The 15,134-nt window shown below is 45.3% G+C and overlaps 1 protein-coding gene across 1 annotated transcript in view; it reads right to left on the bottom strand.

Moving 5' to 3' along the window:
• The window catches only part of LOC126234981 (uncharacterized), a 551,742-nt gene that overhangs the window by 46,011 nt on the left and 490,597 nt on the right, over nucleotides 1-15,134 (bottom strand). Inside the window, exon 7 of the mRNA XM_049943720.1 lies at nucleotides 10,343-10,484. Coding sequence (XP_049799677.1) covers nucleotides 10,343-10,484 — 142 coding nt within the window. The remainder of the gene's footprint in view (nucleotides 1-10,342; nucleotides 10,485-15,134) is intronic.

The raw sequence follows: 15,134 nt of genomic DNA, 5'->3' as shown, positions 1-15,134 counted from the left end.
GGGGTCACTGGCATATATCGTCCTGCATACAATCTTGAATTATCACTATCCGATTTTCATCTATTTTCAAAAGTTAAAGAACACCTTTAAGGACTCCACTTTGCTAGCGATGAGGCAGCGCATGCAGAGGTGAGCTTGTGGCTCCATCTGCATTTACATCATTACTCTGCAATTCACAATCAAGTGCCTGACAGAGCATCCATCAAAGTGCCTTCAAGCTATTTCTCTACGCTTCAAAAAATGGTTCAAATGGCTCTGAGCACTATGGGACTTAACATCTGAGGTCATCAGTCCCCTAGAACTTAGAACTACTTAAACGTAACTAACCTAAGGACAGCTCACACATCCATGCCCGAGGCAGGATTCGAACCTGCGACCGTAGTGTCTACTATTCAAAAAGATTTCGGGCTTGCAGCCGGTCGTCGTTACCTTCCATCCACGATATTTCGACTGGAAAACTGCCAGCCATCTTCAGGTGAGCCATCGAAGACTGACGAAGACGCCTTCCGTTCCGTAATATATAGCGTGCAGCGAGTATTCCGCGCATGCGTAAAAATCATATGGACAGACGAACCACACCGCCCGCCAGCAGCGCCCTCGCTGGTGGAACTGCAGAACTCAGCTGCCTCCGGCGTTGTCAATTGTCGCGGCCATCGGAGTACTCGGACGTCTTCGTCTGGAGCAGATCTTAGAGATGACGGGGATCCACGCATTATCTAGCTGGTAGCCATTGTCACGGTTGATAAGATTGTCTGTCATGCGATTTTCCACTGATTCTTGTATGACAGAGTCCCAAAAGGATGTTGCTGTGGCCAAAATTGTGGTCTTGTCATACTCCATTGAGTATCCAATGGAAATGCAATGCTCAGCAATTGCAGACTTGCTAGGTTGCAAAAGGCGAGTACAGCGGTGATGTTCAGTCCAACGTTCTTCTACTTTTGGCAATGTTTGTCCTATATATGACATGCCACACAAGGTATTTTATAAATTCCCGCCTTCCGCAATACCAGATCGTCTTTCACTGATCCCAACATATCGGAAATCTTCGTTGGTGGACGGAAAATCACTTTCACTTCGAAACCGTGGAGGATTCTTGCAATTTTGAAGGAAATGTTGCCAACAAAGGGAAGAAAAGCTAAATATTTAGTAGGCGTGCTCTCTTCTTCCTCCACTCCCTGTTTCTTTGGCTTAATTGCAAGTGCCTTGCTAATTTGCCGGGTAGAATATCCATTCTCTTTGAAAACCCTCTTCAGATGGGCAAGCTCTTCAGGCAAACTATCTGCATCTGACACTACATGAGCTCTGTGTACAAGTGTTTTAAGTACACTCATTGTTTGCCATGGGTGATGGCAGCTGGACGAATTTAAATACAAATCAGTATGTGTGGGATTTCGATAAAGCGAATGCCCCAGAGAGCCATCACTCTTCCGTCTAACTAGAATATTCAAGAAAGGGAGGCAACCATTTTTCTCTAATTCCATGGTAAACCGAATGTTCTCATGATTGGAGTTGAGGTGATCTAAAAACATTAATTTGTCTTCTCCATGAGGCCACACTAATAAAGTGTCATCCACGTACCTCCAAAAAATAGTTCCACTCTTTAGCAGTGTGTGGGCAAAACAGACACTTGATCTTTCTATGTGAGCTCTGATTTACTTTATTACAATCATCACTCTCGTTACGTAGATGGGCACCAACAGAATATTTTCGCATTGGATGGAGAAAGCTCGTGATTGAACGGTCGTGGTAAGATCTCGTCTCAACGAAAAACGCCTTTGTTTTAATTACTGCCACCCCAACTTACGTACCATATTGGTGGCGGTCTCACCCCTATTTCGCGATAGTAAAAAACGAGCAGGCCTTCTTTCACCTTTTTTGAAGTCCCCCGTCGATCCTCTCTGATGCAGACCCCGCACTGCACAGCAATACTCCAGAACAGGACGCCCAGGCAGTCTCATTAATAGACCTGTTGCATTTTCTAAGTGCTCTGCCAATGAATCTTAGTCGTCGGTTTGCTTTACCAATCTATGTGATTGTTCCCCTTTCGATTTTCGTGATTTATCGTGTAACCGAAATTTAGCCAATTCCTTTTCCTATTATTTAGAAACATCAACAAAGTCAAACATCCTACAGTGACACTATCAAGAAACTGGTCTCTCGTTGGGATAAATGTGCCGGCCGTTGTGGCGAGCGGTTCTAGGCGCTTCAGTCCGGAACCGCGCTGCTGCTGTTGTCGCAGGTTCGAATCCTGTCTCGGGCATGGATGTGTGTGATGTCCTTAGGTTAGTTAGGTTTAAGTAGTTCTAAGTCTAGCGGATTGATGACCTCAGATGTTAAGTCCGATTGTGCTTAGAGCCATTTGAACCATTTTTATTTTGGGAGAAATGTGCCTGCCAGGCTGCGAAGTGTGTCTGCCAGGGTGCCTATGTTGAGAAAAAAATATGTAGACATGAAGAATGAATATGTTGAATGTTAATAAAGTTTGTTTTATCTATGAGGCTTTACGAGTTTTCACATAAAACATTCGGAGCATTACTTCTCAGCAAGCCGTCGTAGAGTTATGCTCGTAATTAATATTTTGTCATTAGGTGCATGTCTGCAGTTGTGGTACACATTGAAATCCTCGTGGCACAGTATGACAGCACACCGTTAGAGAAGGTAAAACTAAATGGTGCAACCCACTTGTGACGTGGTTTATCGTTACATAATTCGTCATCTAGACTTAAAGAGGAACAACTTCTCAACAATCCATGCTGCGGTGGTGGAATTGCACCATCACACGAGACAGTTGTTGGGGAGTGCAGATACCTCCGCTGTGATCAAAGAAGTGTGAATGACAGAACAAAGACTATTTCTCTGTCAAGAACTGAGAATCTAAGGAGCAGGCCTTGGAGCTCTAAGACCAGCATATTACAGTGAAGGGTATAATGATAAACGTGAAAATCGGCCATCTTTCACGAAATTTTGAACATGAAAATTGTCGCCAATAGCTGGGTTTCGCAACTACTCACACGTATTCAAAAAGGCTACCGTAGTGAGGAAGGAGGAGAGATTTTGCATGTCAGCTCAGCCTAGATGTCTTCTTTACCAACTTAATAACCATGGATTACTGCTGGATATATGATCATGACTTTAAGGAAAAGAACTTCTGAAAGTGCGGAAACATGTAAGTTCAGCACCGCTGAAATCGACAAAAAGCCACCGTCATCGGCAAAGACGATGCTGAGCGCTTTTGGGGACTGCCACAGTATGCTGCTAACAGATTATGCTCGTAAGGGGTGGGTGGGTGGGGGGGAAAACGTTTATGGGAGCATAGTACCGAAATGTGTGTATAAGGTTATGGGAGGCTGTCAAACCAAAGCATAACAGGGAGCTGTGCAAGAGGATGTTTGTGCTCCGTGAAAAAAAAAAAAAAAAAAAAAAAAAAAAAAAAAAAAAATGGCTCTGAGCACTATGGGACTTAACTTCTGAGGTCATCAGTCCCCTAGAACTTAGAACTACTTAAACCTAACTAACCTAAGGACATCACACACATCCATGCCCGAGGCAGGATTCGAACCTGCGACCGTAGCGGTCGCGCGGTTTCATACTTAAGCGCCTAGAACCGCTCGGCCACTCCAGGCGGGTCCGTGAAAGCAGCCTGGCTCATTTTCCCCGAGGACACAGCCACACATGATGCTCCTTTGGCCTCTCTAATTTTATCTCACCCTCCAGTAATCCCATGCTGTAGAAACCAGTGACTTCACCTAGAAAGCCGGCTGGTATGAACGACTTCCACGTCATATATTCGTATGCGAGATGCTAAGCACTTGTCTGACTGAAAGACGATGTAGCCAATGTTTACGTCTGCTAAGAGAAGTGCAAAGCAAGCCTTCAACGAATATTTAGAACGTGGAGTCACGCCAACCAATCATGTTGCTTGGCGCCGACTTCTGAGATCGCTAGTGTAGTGTTGTCGGACAGACAAGGCACTCCTTTTTTGTCTGGAATATCACCTGGCTGCTGCCGACTTTTACAACTACATCGTCCAGGATTATTGGTGAGACAGTTTATTGCTCGCGCAGCATTGGCGTAGGTATACAGAGTGATTTTTTCCACCGTGTACGAACTCCAGGGATTGATCGATGAGAGGATACGGAACAAGAAAGGTCCAATGAACTTAGGTCCGGAAACGCATGGTTTCCATGCTATAGACCATTTATTCAATCATGCTTTGGTACAGAGACTGCGGTCTAATACGCGCTGTACCATGCAGCCACTGTTACAGTATGCGTGGATTCCTCCTAGAGGGTGGTACTGTTCCTCATACGTCATGCCCTAGCGCCCTCTCCTGGCCATAGTAGTTGGTATTGTGTCGGATTCACTTCTCTTGCTGACTCAACTTGTAGTAGATGTGATACAATGTTGTACGCAATGGTTCCATATTCGAATCGAGAGCTTGCCGACATGGTGTTTACTTACGGAAAGGCAAATGGCAGTGGGCGGCAGGCACCAAGATTGTGTCAGAAGACCTATCCTCTCCGACAACAACCAAAGCGATGTTTGCAACTTTGTTTCGCCGTTTGTCTCTGGCAGGGTTGTTACAGGAAGCAGGAAATCGTGTAGGACGGACCCTAAATGTTCGGACACCAGACTTGGAGGAAAATGTGATTAAAGCTGTGGAAGGCGACAGCACTGTCAGTACCAGGCAGTTGGATGCCCGTACAGGGTAAGCCAGACGACCGCGCTGGACATGTTTTCTTCACCAGGCAACCACGATTCCGGGATTTCTGTCCTCCATCCTATTCGCAGATGAGGCCACTTTTATACGGAGAGGTATCTTCAACTTTCGTAACAGTCATCTGTGGGACAGTATGCAGTAATCCCTTAGTATGGTGACAGCGAATCTTCAGCATCGGTGCTCCCGGAGTGTGTGGGCCGGGTTAATTGGCGACCGTATTTTGGGACCAGTCTTCCTTCCACGTCGCCGAACAGGCCGGAACTATCGGCGTTTCTTGCGGGTGAGTTTGCGTCCCCTGCCGGAAGAAGTGCCATTGATGATTCGAAGCGTTATGTGGCTGCTACATGATTGTGCTCCAGCCCACTTCGCCGTTAACGTCCGGATGCATCTCAATCGTGTCTTCCCTGGTCGATGGACCAGACGAAGGGGTCCGGTTACATGGCCTGCTTGTTCACCGGATCTCAGTCCATGCGATTTCTGGTTATGGGGCCATCTCAAAAGTATCGTGTATGCAGAACCCACTCCAGATGTGGAGACGCTGGAGCAAGGTATTCCTGTTGCCTTTGACACTGTTCAGGCGCAGCCCCGCCGTTGTGAACAGGTGAGACAGAACCCGCAATGCCAGTTACACGCATGCGATGCGGTAACGGAAGTCATTTTCAATACACACTGTGGCTGCGTGGTACAGCGCGTAGTCTGTAACAATGTATGACCGAATAAATGGTCTCTAGCATGGAAACCATGCATTTCAGGACGTAAGTTCATTAGGTCTTTTTTGTTCCGTATCGTCTCATCGATCCATCCCTTGAGTTCGTAGACGATGGAAAAAATCATCCTGTATGTCATAGGATTTTTTATTTCAATTTTGATCCACTTGAGCAATGTTAGTTCTTTGTTCTACTCGCGACTTTGTTAGTGTGTATGGGGATAAATATCTGTTTCCATTGGGTTATTCGAGCATATACTTTTCCACTGATTAAGTAATATTAAGGGGATTATTAGGAGTAGGGGTTATGTTCCTGTCTTTTGTAAACGTGTGATTATACACATCTGTATCTACTCCCACGCAGTCCGTTAGACGACGTTTGTACGTGTTATTCATGAGCTATTTTCCGATTAATAACCGAGTTGATATTCAACTCTCTCATGAATTACTTTCCTCACGAAGTCACTTTCCAGTCTTGCGTTCTTTCATGTTTGTTGGCACTTGTGTTGATTGACGCTTGTATTTGAAAAACATCTCCGATTGCTTCAGCAAAGGGAATATTTCTTACACTGGCTTCGGCAGCAACATTGTTTTCTGATTTCATGTGCAATTTTCTGCTAAGTAAGGTGAGTGGACGTCTTGAAGAGTCACACTGCATCAAAGAATGTTTCGAAACTTTGCTTTCAATTCAGTCATTTTGCATTCGTTGGGTGATGGAAAACACGGCATGCAATTACATCTGCATGACACGTATCACTTGTACAAGGAGTGATACATTAACAGATTGTTGTAGAACAGCCGAAGATATTGATGTCTACTTGTATCGGTTTAAGTTATGTTAAATGCCCCTGTATTATTTCGTTATGCTTTGGAAGTTGGTTCAGTGCCGCAAATTTCACTGAAAGCAGTGAGATCGCGTTATTGTTCATTCGCGAGTCAAATTTAATACAAAGGAGAAGGTTTCAGGGCAGTGAAACCAGTCATAACATGCTGCTTAGTCATAGGTTAAAGGTAGACAGTAGTGGCTGCTTCCAACCTCTGCTGTCGGATAAAGAGACCATTACAGAATAAAAACTAGGTAATTTATCCAGGCATAATGTTTCCTGAAAACCGAAAATGTGCCGCACTGAAGGATGCACATGTACAGAAGGAATAATGCAGGCTGGAGCAGGCGAATTGCGTGTTTGGAACTACTTAAAAACTCCAGAGGTTTTATTTACCGAAAAAAATATTTAAACTAAATAATAATATTTTTATTGCCTTTTTGAAATCTACGAACATTAATCAGGTGTAGTGCACGTGGGTTCTCCGAGGCCCAGCACCGATGGTTCTATACATTAACGTGGCCATCTAGATGGAAATGGGCTTCGTCACTCACTATTCACTATTCAGATGTTTGCATCTTCCGTAAGAATGACTTCCATTATGTCGCAAAGTTCTTTCAGTTGCAGAAAATCCTTTTCACTTACCTGCTTGACGATCATCATTTTGTATGGGTAAAATTTGTGATCATCATGTAAGACACGATGAAGTGAACGAAGTGGCGTACCCAGCGCTAAAAGTCTGCCGGATACCAGATCGTTTCGGACTAGCAAGAACTGCCCTTCTCACGTTTTTCTTTTCCCGGAGTTCGGACTGAACGGGGAAGACCAGGTTGTTTTCTTTCCACATCATTGGTCCGGTACTCCTAAACGCCTCAAACCATGGGAGTAGGTCGTTCCTCTACGTTCTACATTAAAATTCGACGAAAAGTCGTTGAACCGTCACGACCGAACCATTGCTTCTAAGAGACTGCTCGACAGCAAATATGCGATTATCTACGCTCCATAGCAGCTGAAAGTGAGCTGTCCACCAGATGTCACTCAAAGTCAATCTCCCCACTCTTCGCTGCGTACTAGCGGTTTAAAAAACATGCGTTTCCTCTGCTCCATCCTCTGCCATGACAGCATCCTCTGATTACCGACCTATTTGCATTTTTCCTGCACTGTCCAAAGCCTTCGAATATACCACCAGCCAACAAAATTCTGAACTGCCAACAACCTACTAGAAAGATATCAGTGAGGTTTTTGTGACCATCGCAGTACAACATCTGCCTTAATAAAGGTAGCAGACGTCCTTAAGCTTGCGATGGAGGGACAAGAGGCGATTGTCATGTTCTTCTTAGACTTCAGCAAAGCCTTTGACACCCTTATCACCGACATTTTACTTGGCAAACTTAGCATCCTAAATTTCTCGCCCAGTATTCTGCAATGGTTTCGCTCATACCTGAGGTCTCTCCAGCGACATGTCGTGTCCGCACCATAAACCTACACTTCTTTCATCCTACGTAAATTACGTGTCATCAGTTTTGTCCTACTGGAATTATCATCTGTGCGCTGATGACCTCCAGTAGTATCTAAGTGCAAAATTAATAAAACTGAAGATACCTATCGAGAATCTCAATATTCACCTGTGTGCACTATCAAAATGGATGCAAGCTTCATCCATCCAAAACAGCAGCGGTACTTGTTGGTCATTCTAGGCTCATTAGCCCGAAGTATCTGGAATTCATACTATCTTAACGCTAAGTGGGACAAACATCAACTTCTCTCCTCCAACACAGCCTAGGGGTGATAATAAATAGAAAATGTAAAACTTCCTGGCAGATTAAAACGGTGTGCCGGACCGAGACTCGAACTTGGGGCCTTTGCCTTTCGCGGGCAAGTACTCTACCAACTGAGCTACCCAAGCACGACTCACGCCCCGTCCTCACAGCTTTACTTCTGCCAGTATCTCGTCTCCTACCTTCCAAACTTTACAGAAGCTCTCCTGCGAACCTTACAGAACTAGCACTCCTGAAAGAAAGGAGCACTTGCCAGCGAAAGGCGAAGGTCCCGAGTTCGAGTCTCGGCCGGCACACAGTTTTAATCTGCCAGGAAGTTTCATATCAGCGCACACTCCGCTGCAGAGTGAAAATCTCATTCTGGAACGCAAATGTAAATTGAACCAAGCACGTAAATGCAACGTGCAGGAAGGCATCAGCATCTCTCCTTGGCCTAAAAAAATATAAAAGCTCTTCCATTCTGACCTGAAAAGTAAACTGTACAAACCCATACTTCCAACTATCGATTACAGCGATGTTGGCCTGCAAGGTCTTTGTCAGAAAAGCTGACGGCGCCTGGAACTGGTTTTGTATCCCTGTGTTCGATATACCTGTGACGTTGCACTCTTTGATCATATTCCACCATCCTGGCTGCGTTTAGACAAGCGCAGAGATTTCCATATCCTCTGTTTTCTCTACTGTCCTATCAATGAACACTGTCCCTTATATCTCTCCTCGATTTTAACTCTCTTGTCTGAACAACATGGTAGAAACACCCGTTCGCATTAGAACAAAACCTTTTCTGTACCACTCCATCGTTCAGCCACTTTCTCCAAGCCCGTCTCGATAGTAGTAACCCACTCTGGAATTACCTCTCACGTCATATTAGAGAACTGGGTAACATCTCCAGCTTCAGGAGACACACAGCGACATATCCACTGAAGCCGCAATAATGTCTGCCTCTGTCCCTGTCCGCGCTAGTTACCTCTTCCTAACCAGGTCTTTCTCATTTCCCAGCGTACTTAGCTGATGCAGTCTTCTTAAACTTCCCCTTCCCAGAACTCGCTATATCAGAAAATGTCTATTTTGTACACTCATAAATTGTTCTTATATTTGCCACTATCCTTAGTTTGCATACCAATAAATTCTTTGTACATCTATCACCTCATCATCATCATCATCATCATCATCATCATCATCATCATCTACATCATTATTATTATTGGTAGCACCAGTAGTAGAAATACCGCCAGTATTAGCTCTTAGTCAGCATTATTTATTCACATTCTGTCTGTAGGCACTCTAACCATTTTAGTACTGTTGTTCATATTAAAATTATTGCTATTTCTTAGGTAAGCATGATGTAGAAAATGGTCTGTATGTGTGAAACGCTGATCCTAAAGGGTGACAATTATTTAACTATACGGAAAAACGTAAATTTGTTACGAACTACGGCGTGCACGCACTTTATTCAACATGTAAATGTCATTACAGATATCCGGATTTAGGTTATGATATGTTCGATATGCTTGCCATCATTGGTGATCATAATGCGCAGTCGAATAGCAAGATTCTGTATGACCCGCTGAACTATCGGAACATCGATGCTGTCAATGGCTGTTTTCAGCTCGGCAGTGGTTTTGAGATTATTTCCGTACACCTTGTCTAATATAGCCCCAAAAAAAGGAGTCGGATGTGTTCAGATCCGGAGGATATGACTGCCAATCGAGGTCCATGCCAGTGGCCTCTGGGAACCCTAGAGCCAGAAAACAGTTCCCAAAGTGCTCCTCCGGGACACCAAACACTCACCTTCTTCGATGGGGTCGAGCTCCGCCTTGCGTGAACCGCATATTGTCGAAATCGGGGTCACTTTGGATAATGGGGATGAAATCATCTTCTAAAAACCTTCACGTACGGCTCGGTAATCACCGTGCCATCAAGGTATCGCACCGATTATTCCGTGACTCGACATTACGCACTATACAGTGAACCGCTGAGGGTGAAGATACTACTCTATCGCGAAATGCCGATTCTCTGTCCCCCAGATGCGCCAATCTCGCTTCTTGACGAACCCGTCGCTGAACCAAACCACGCATGCGCATACTAATTCCCATCACGGCCGCGGCCAACCGTGCAGTGTCAACGTCCTAACGCAAACCCTTCAGCAGGTATGACGATTTTGTTTCATATAATTCAATAATTGTCACCCTGTATGAAGAGAAGGACTAACCACCGTTATTAGTTGAGATTATATAAATAAATAAATGAAAATAAATCTGTGGCAACAGTTTGAATATTTCGGGTCGATGAGTACAGCTGCAGGGTGTTTACAGACCTGGCAGCGCGGGCGGCAGGGCTCTGGTGAGCGCGTCCTGGGACCTGGCGCGGCGCCGGCACAGCGCCTCGAACAGGCGCCGCTTGTCGCCCACCGTCGCGACGCCGTCGGCGCGCTGGCACCGCCGCAGGAGCGCCGCCACCTGCCGACCACAAGACACAAGCACCTCTCAGCCACTCACCCCTCTGACTGACATCGTGGCTCCGGATCCAGAGTGCCCGAGACACCCACCACTCCCGTGATATCTCGGCACAATTATTCTCAACATCTCACATGACACGGTAAGTACCTCTTGTAACACAAATGTTCGACACCAGTGGTGGTTGCTTCATGTAACTTGTTTTGTTATGTGCAGGATAACCCAAAAGTCCGTTAATATTTCAGAACACAATAATTCACTGAATCCCCTTGATTCAGTGAATTAGTGTGTTCTAAAATGGGATGCTCTCTCATGTGTTCTGTCCAATGTCATGTTGTTGTTGTTGTTGTTGTTGTTGTCTTCAGTCCTGAGACTGGTTTGATGCAGCTCTCCATGCTACTCTATCCTGAGCAAGCTTCTTCATCTCCCAGTACCTACTGCAACCTACATCCTTCTGAATCTGTCCAGTGTATTCATCTCTTGCTCTCCCTCTACGATTTTCACCCTCCACGCTGCCCTCCAGTACTAAATTGGTGATCCCTTGATGCCTCAGAACATGTCCTACCAACCGATCCCTTCTTCTAGTCAAGTTGTGCCACAAACTCCTCTTCTCCCCAATTCTATTCAATACCTCCTCATTAGTTATGTGATCTACCCATCTAATCTTCAGCATTCTTCTGTAGCACCACATTTCGAAAGCTTCTATTCTCTTCTTTTCTAAACTATTTATCGTCCATGTTTCACTTCCATTCATGGCTACACTCCATACAAATACTTTCAGAAACGACTTCCTGACACTTAAATCAATACTCGATGTTAACAAATTTCTCTTCTTCAGAAACGCTTTCCTTGCCATTTCCAGTCGACATTTTATATCCTCTCTACTTCGACCATCATCAGGTATTTTGCTCCCCAAATAGCAAAACTCTTTTACTACTTTAAGTGTCTCATTTCCTAACCTGATTCCCTCAGCATCACCCGACTTAATACGTCTACATTCCATTATCCTCGTTTTCCTTTTGTTAATGTTCTTCTTATACCCTCCTGTCAAGACACTGTCCATTCCGTTCAACTGCTCTTCCAAGTCCTTTGCTGCCTCTGACAGAATTACAATGTCATCGGCAAACCTCAAAGTTTTTATTGCTTCTCCATGGATTTTAATGCCTACTCCAAATTTTTCTTTTGTTTCCTTTACTGCTTGCTCAATATACAGATTGAGCATCGTGGAGAATCTACAACCCTGTCTCACTCCCTTCCCAACCACTGCTTCCCTTTCATATCCCTCGACTCTTATAACTGCCATCTGCTTTCTGTACAAATTGTAAATAGCCTTTCGCTCCCTGTATTTTACCCCTGCCACCTTTAGAATTTGAAAGAGAGTATTCCAGTCAACATTGTCACAAGCTTTCTCTAAGTCTACAAATGCTAGAAACGTAGGTTTGCCTTTCCTTAATCTTTCTTCTAAGATAAGTCGTAAGGTCAGTATTGCCTCACGTGTTCCAACATTTCTACGGAATCCAAACTGATCTTCCCCGAGGTCGGCTTCTACCGGTTTTTCCATTCGTCTGTAAAGAATTCGCGTTAGTATTTTGCAGCCGTGACTTCAAAATGGTTCAAATGGCTCTGAGCACTATGGGACTTAACATCTATGGTCATCAGTCCCCTAGAACTTAAAACTACTTAAACCTAACTAACCTAAGGACAGCACACAACACCCAGCCATCACGAGGCAGAGAAAATCCCTGACCCCGCCGGGAATCGAACCCGGGAACCCGGGCGTGGGAAGCGAGAACGCTACCGCACGACCACGAGATGCGGGCAGCCGTGACTTATTAAACTGATAGTTCGGTAATTTTCACATCTGTCAACACCTGCTTTCTTTGGGATTGGAATTATTATATTCTTCTTGAAGTCTGAGGGTATTTCGCCTGTCTCATACATCTTGCTCACCAGATTGTAGAGTTTTGTCAGGACTGGCTCTCCCAAGGCCGTCAGTAGTTCCAATGGAATGTTGTCTACTCCTGGGGCCTTGTTTCGACTCAGGTCTTTCAGTGCTCTGTCAAACTCTTCACGCAGTATATTATCTCCCATTTCATCTACATCTACATCCTCTTCCATTTTCATAATATTGTCCTCAAGAACCATCGCCCCTGTATAGACCCTCTATATACTCCTTCCACCTTTCTGCTTTCCCTTATTTGCTTAGAGCTGGGTTTCCACCTGACTTCTTGATATTCATGCAAGTTGTTGTCTTTTCTCCAAAGGTCTCTTTAATTTTCCTGTAGGCAGTATCTATCTTACCCCTAGTGAGACAAGCCTCTACATCCTTACATTTGTCCTCTAGCCATCCCTGCTTAGCCATTTTGCACTTCCTGTCGATCTCATTTTTGAGACGTTTGTATTCCTTTATGCCTGCTTCATTTACTGCATTTGTGTATTTCCTCTTTTCATCAATTTAATTCAATATTTCTTCTGTTACCCAAGGATTTCTACTAGCCCTCATCTTAGAGAAAGTAATAAAAGAGTGTAGGCAACAGGAGTGGACTGGAGTAGAGATGGACGGTAACACCTGCTGGAAAGTAAGACTTCTATGCAGGATGGCTCAACCCCACATTGCTACGCGTGTGAAAGATCTGCGCACACACACTCATGCTCATAAATTAAGGATAATTGCATTACGGGGTGCCACACAACGTGGCACTACACGAAACTGGCACTAATAGCATAGGCACATAGAGAACACACACGACTCAGGTCTGTAAGTCCACGGTATTGGTGATAAGTTGAGAAAACTGTCCCGAAACACATGTGCTACAAAACGCCACTGTTTCCTTTGCATTTACACCGACATCAATTTGGGATATGAAGACCATGAACATGTACACAGGCCGTACAACGGGTTGGCATACTCTGACTCAGGTGGTCTAGCAGCTGATGGGCTATAGCCTCCCATTCTTGAACCAGTGCCTGTCGGAGCTCCTGAAGTGTCGTAGCGGTTTGAAGACGTGCAGCGATACGTCGAACGAGAGCGTTCCAAAGGTGCTCGTTGGGGGTTTAGGTCTGGAGAACAGGCAGGCCACTCCATTGGCCTTATATCTTCTGTTTCAAGGTACTCCTCCACCATGGCAGCTCTGTGGGGCTGTGCGTTATCATCCATCAGGAGGAAGGTGGGACCCACTGCACCCCTGAAAAGGCGGACATACTGGTGCAAATTGACGTCCCATTACACCTGACCTGTTACAGTTCCTCTGTCCAAGACATGCAAGGATGTACGTACACCAATCATAATCCCACCCCACACCATCAAATCACGACCTCCATACACGTCCCTTTCAAGGACATTAAGGGGTTGGTATCTGGTTCCTAGTTCACGCCACATGAAACCCCGGCGAGAATCACTTTTCAGACTATACCTGGACTCGTCCGTGAACATAACCTGGGACCACTGTTCCAATGACCATGTACTGTGTTCTTGACACCAGGCTTTACGGGCTCTCCTGTGACCAGGGGTCAGTGGAATGCACCTTGCAGGTCTCCGGGCGAATAAACCATGTCTGTTCAGTCGTCTGTAGACTGAGTGTCTGGAGACAACTGTTCCAGTGGCTGCGGCAAGGTCCGGAGCAAGGCTGCCTGCAGTACTCCGTGGCCGCCTGCGGGCAGTGATGGTGAGATATCGGTATTCTTGTGGTGTTGTTGACTGTGGAAGTTCCGTACTGTAGCGCCTGGACACGTTTTCTATCTGCTGGAATCTTTGCCATAATCTTGAGATCACACTTAGTGCCACACGGAGGGCCCGTGTTACGACCTGCTGTGTTTGACCAGCCTCCAGTCGCCCTAGTATTCTACCCCTCATAACGTCATCAGTATGTGTTCTTTGAGCCATTTTCAACACACAGTCACCATTAGCACGTCTGAAAACGTCTGCACACTTACTCGCTGCACCGTACTCTGCCATGCACTAACACACCTCTGCGTATGTAGATTGCTGCCAGCGCCACCGTACGACGACCGCAAGTCAAATGCACCGCATGGTCATACCCTGAGGTGATTTAAACCTGCAAACTGCCCACCAGAGTGTTGTTTCACCATGTATCAGCGTTATCCCTAATTTATGATCATGGGTGTAGTTTGGTGAGGATCGCGTGCTGAGCCGCCACTTGCGTCGTGCTTGGCCTCCCAATTCTCCAGACCTCAATCCGTATGATTATTGGTGGTGGGGTTAACTGCAGCCGCAACTCTCCCGCGATCGTCCAGCCTCATTTGGGATGTTGAAAGACAACATCCGACGGCGGCTTCGCACCGTGCCTACTCATGTGCCGTACAGTGCTGTTCACAACATTGTCCTTTGACTACAGGTACTGTTGATGAATGACGGCTGACATGCTGAGCATTTGTGATAGAGAACATCGCCTTTGCTAAAACAAAACAAAAAAAAATCTGACGCTATACTAATTATTGATTTTGGATCATATGAAGCGCCATCTGTTGGTCATTCTGTGCGCCTCTTTTGGTTTCAGTAAAACCCCATGTCACTTCTAGTGTGTGTGTCAATTTTTATCTACCTACGCGCTGTTTCCGTAAGAGCTTGCGAAATTTTAAAAGGAGATAGAGGACGCTTCGGTGAACAGTTAGGGGTAGGGAACCTAGTGTCAG

The sequence above is a fragment of the Schistocerca nitens genome, chromosome 2, assembly GCF_023898315.1.
Source record: "Schistocerca nitens isolate TAMUIC-IGC-003100 chromosome 2, iqSchNite1.1, whole genome shotgun sequence".
Lineage (NCBI taxonomy): Eukaryota > Metazoa > Arthropoda > Insecta > Orthoptera > Acrididae > Schistocerca > Schistocerca nitens.
Note: the sequence above shows the minus strand (reverse complement) of the source record. Positions and strands in the feature narration are given on the sequence as shown.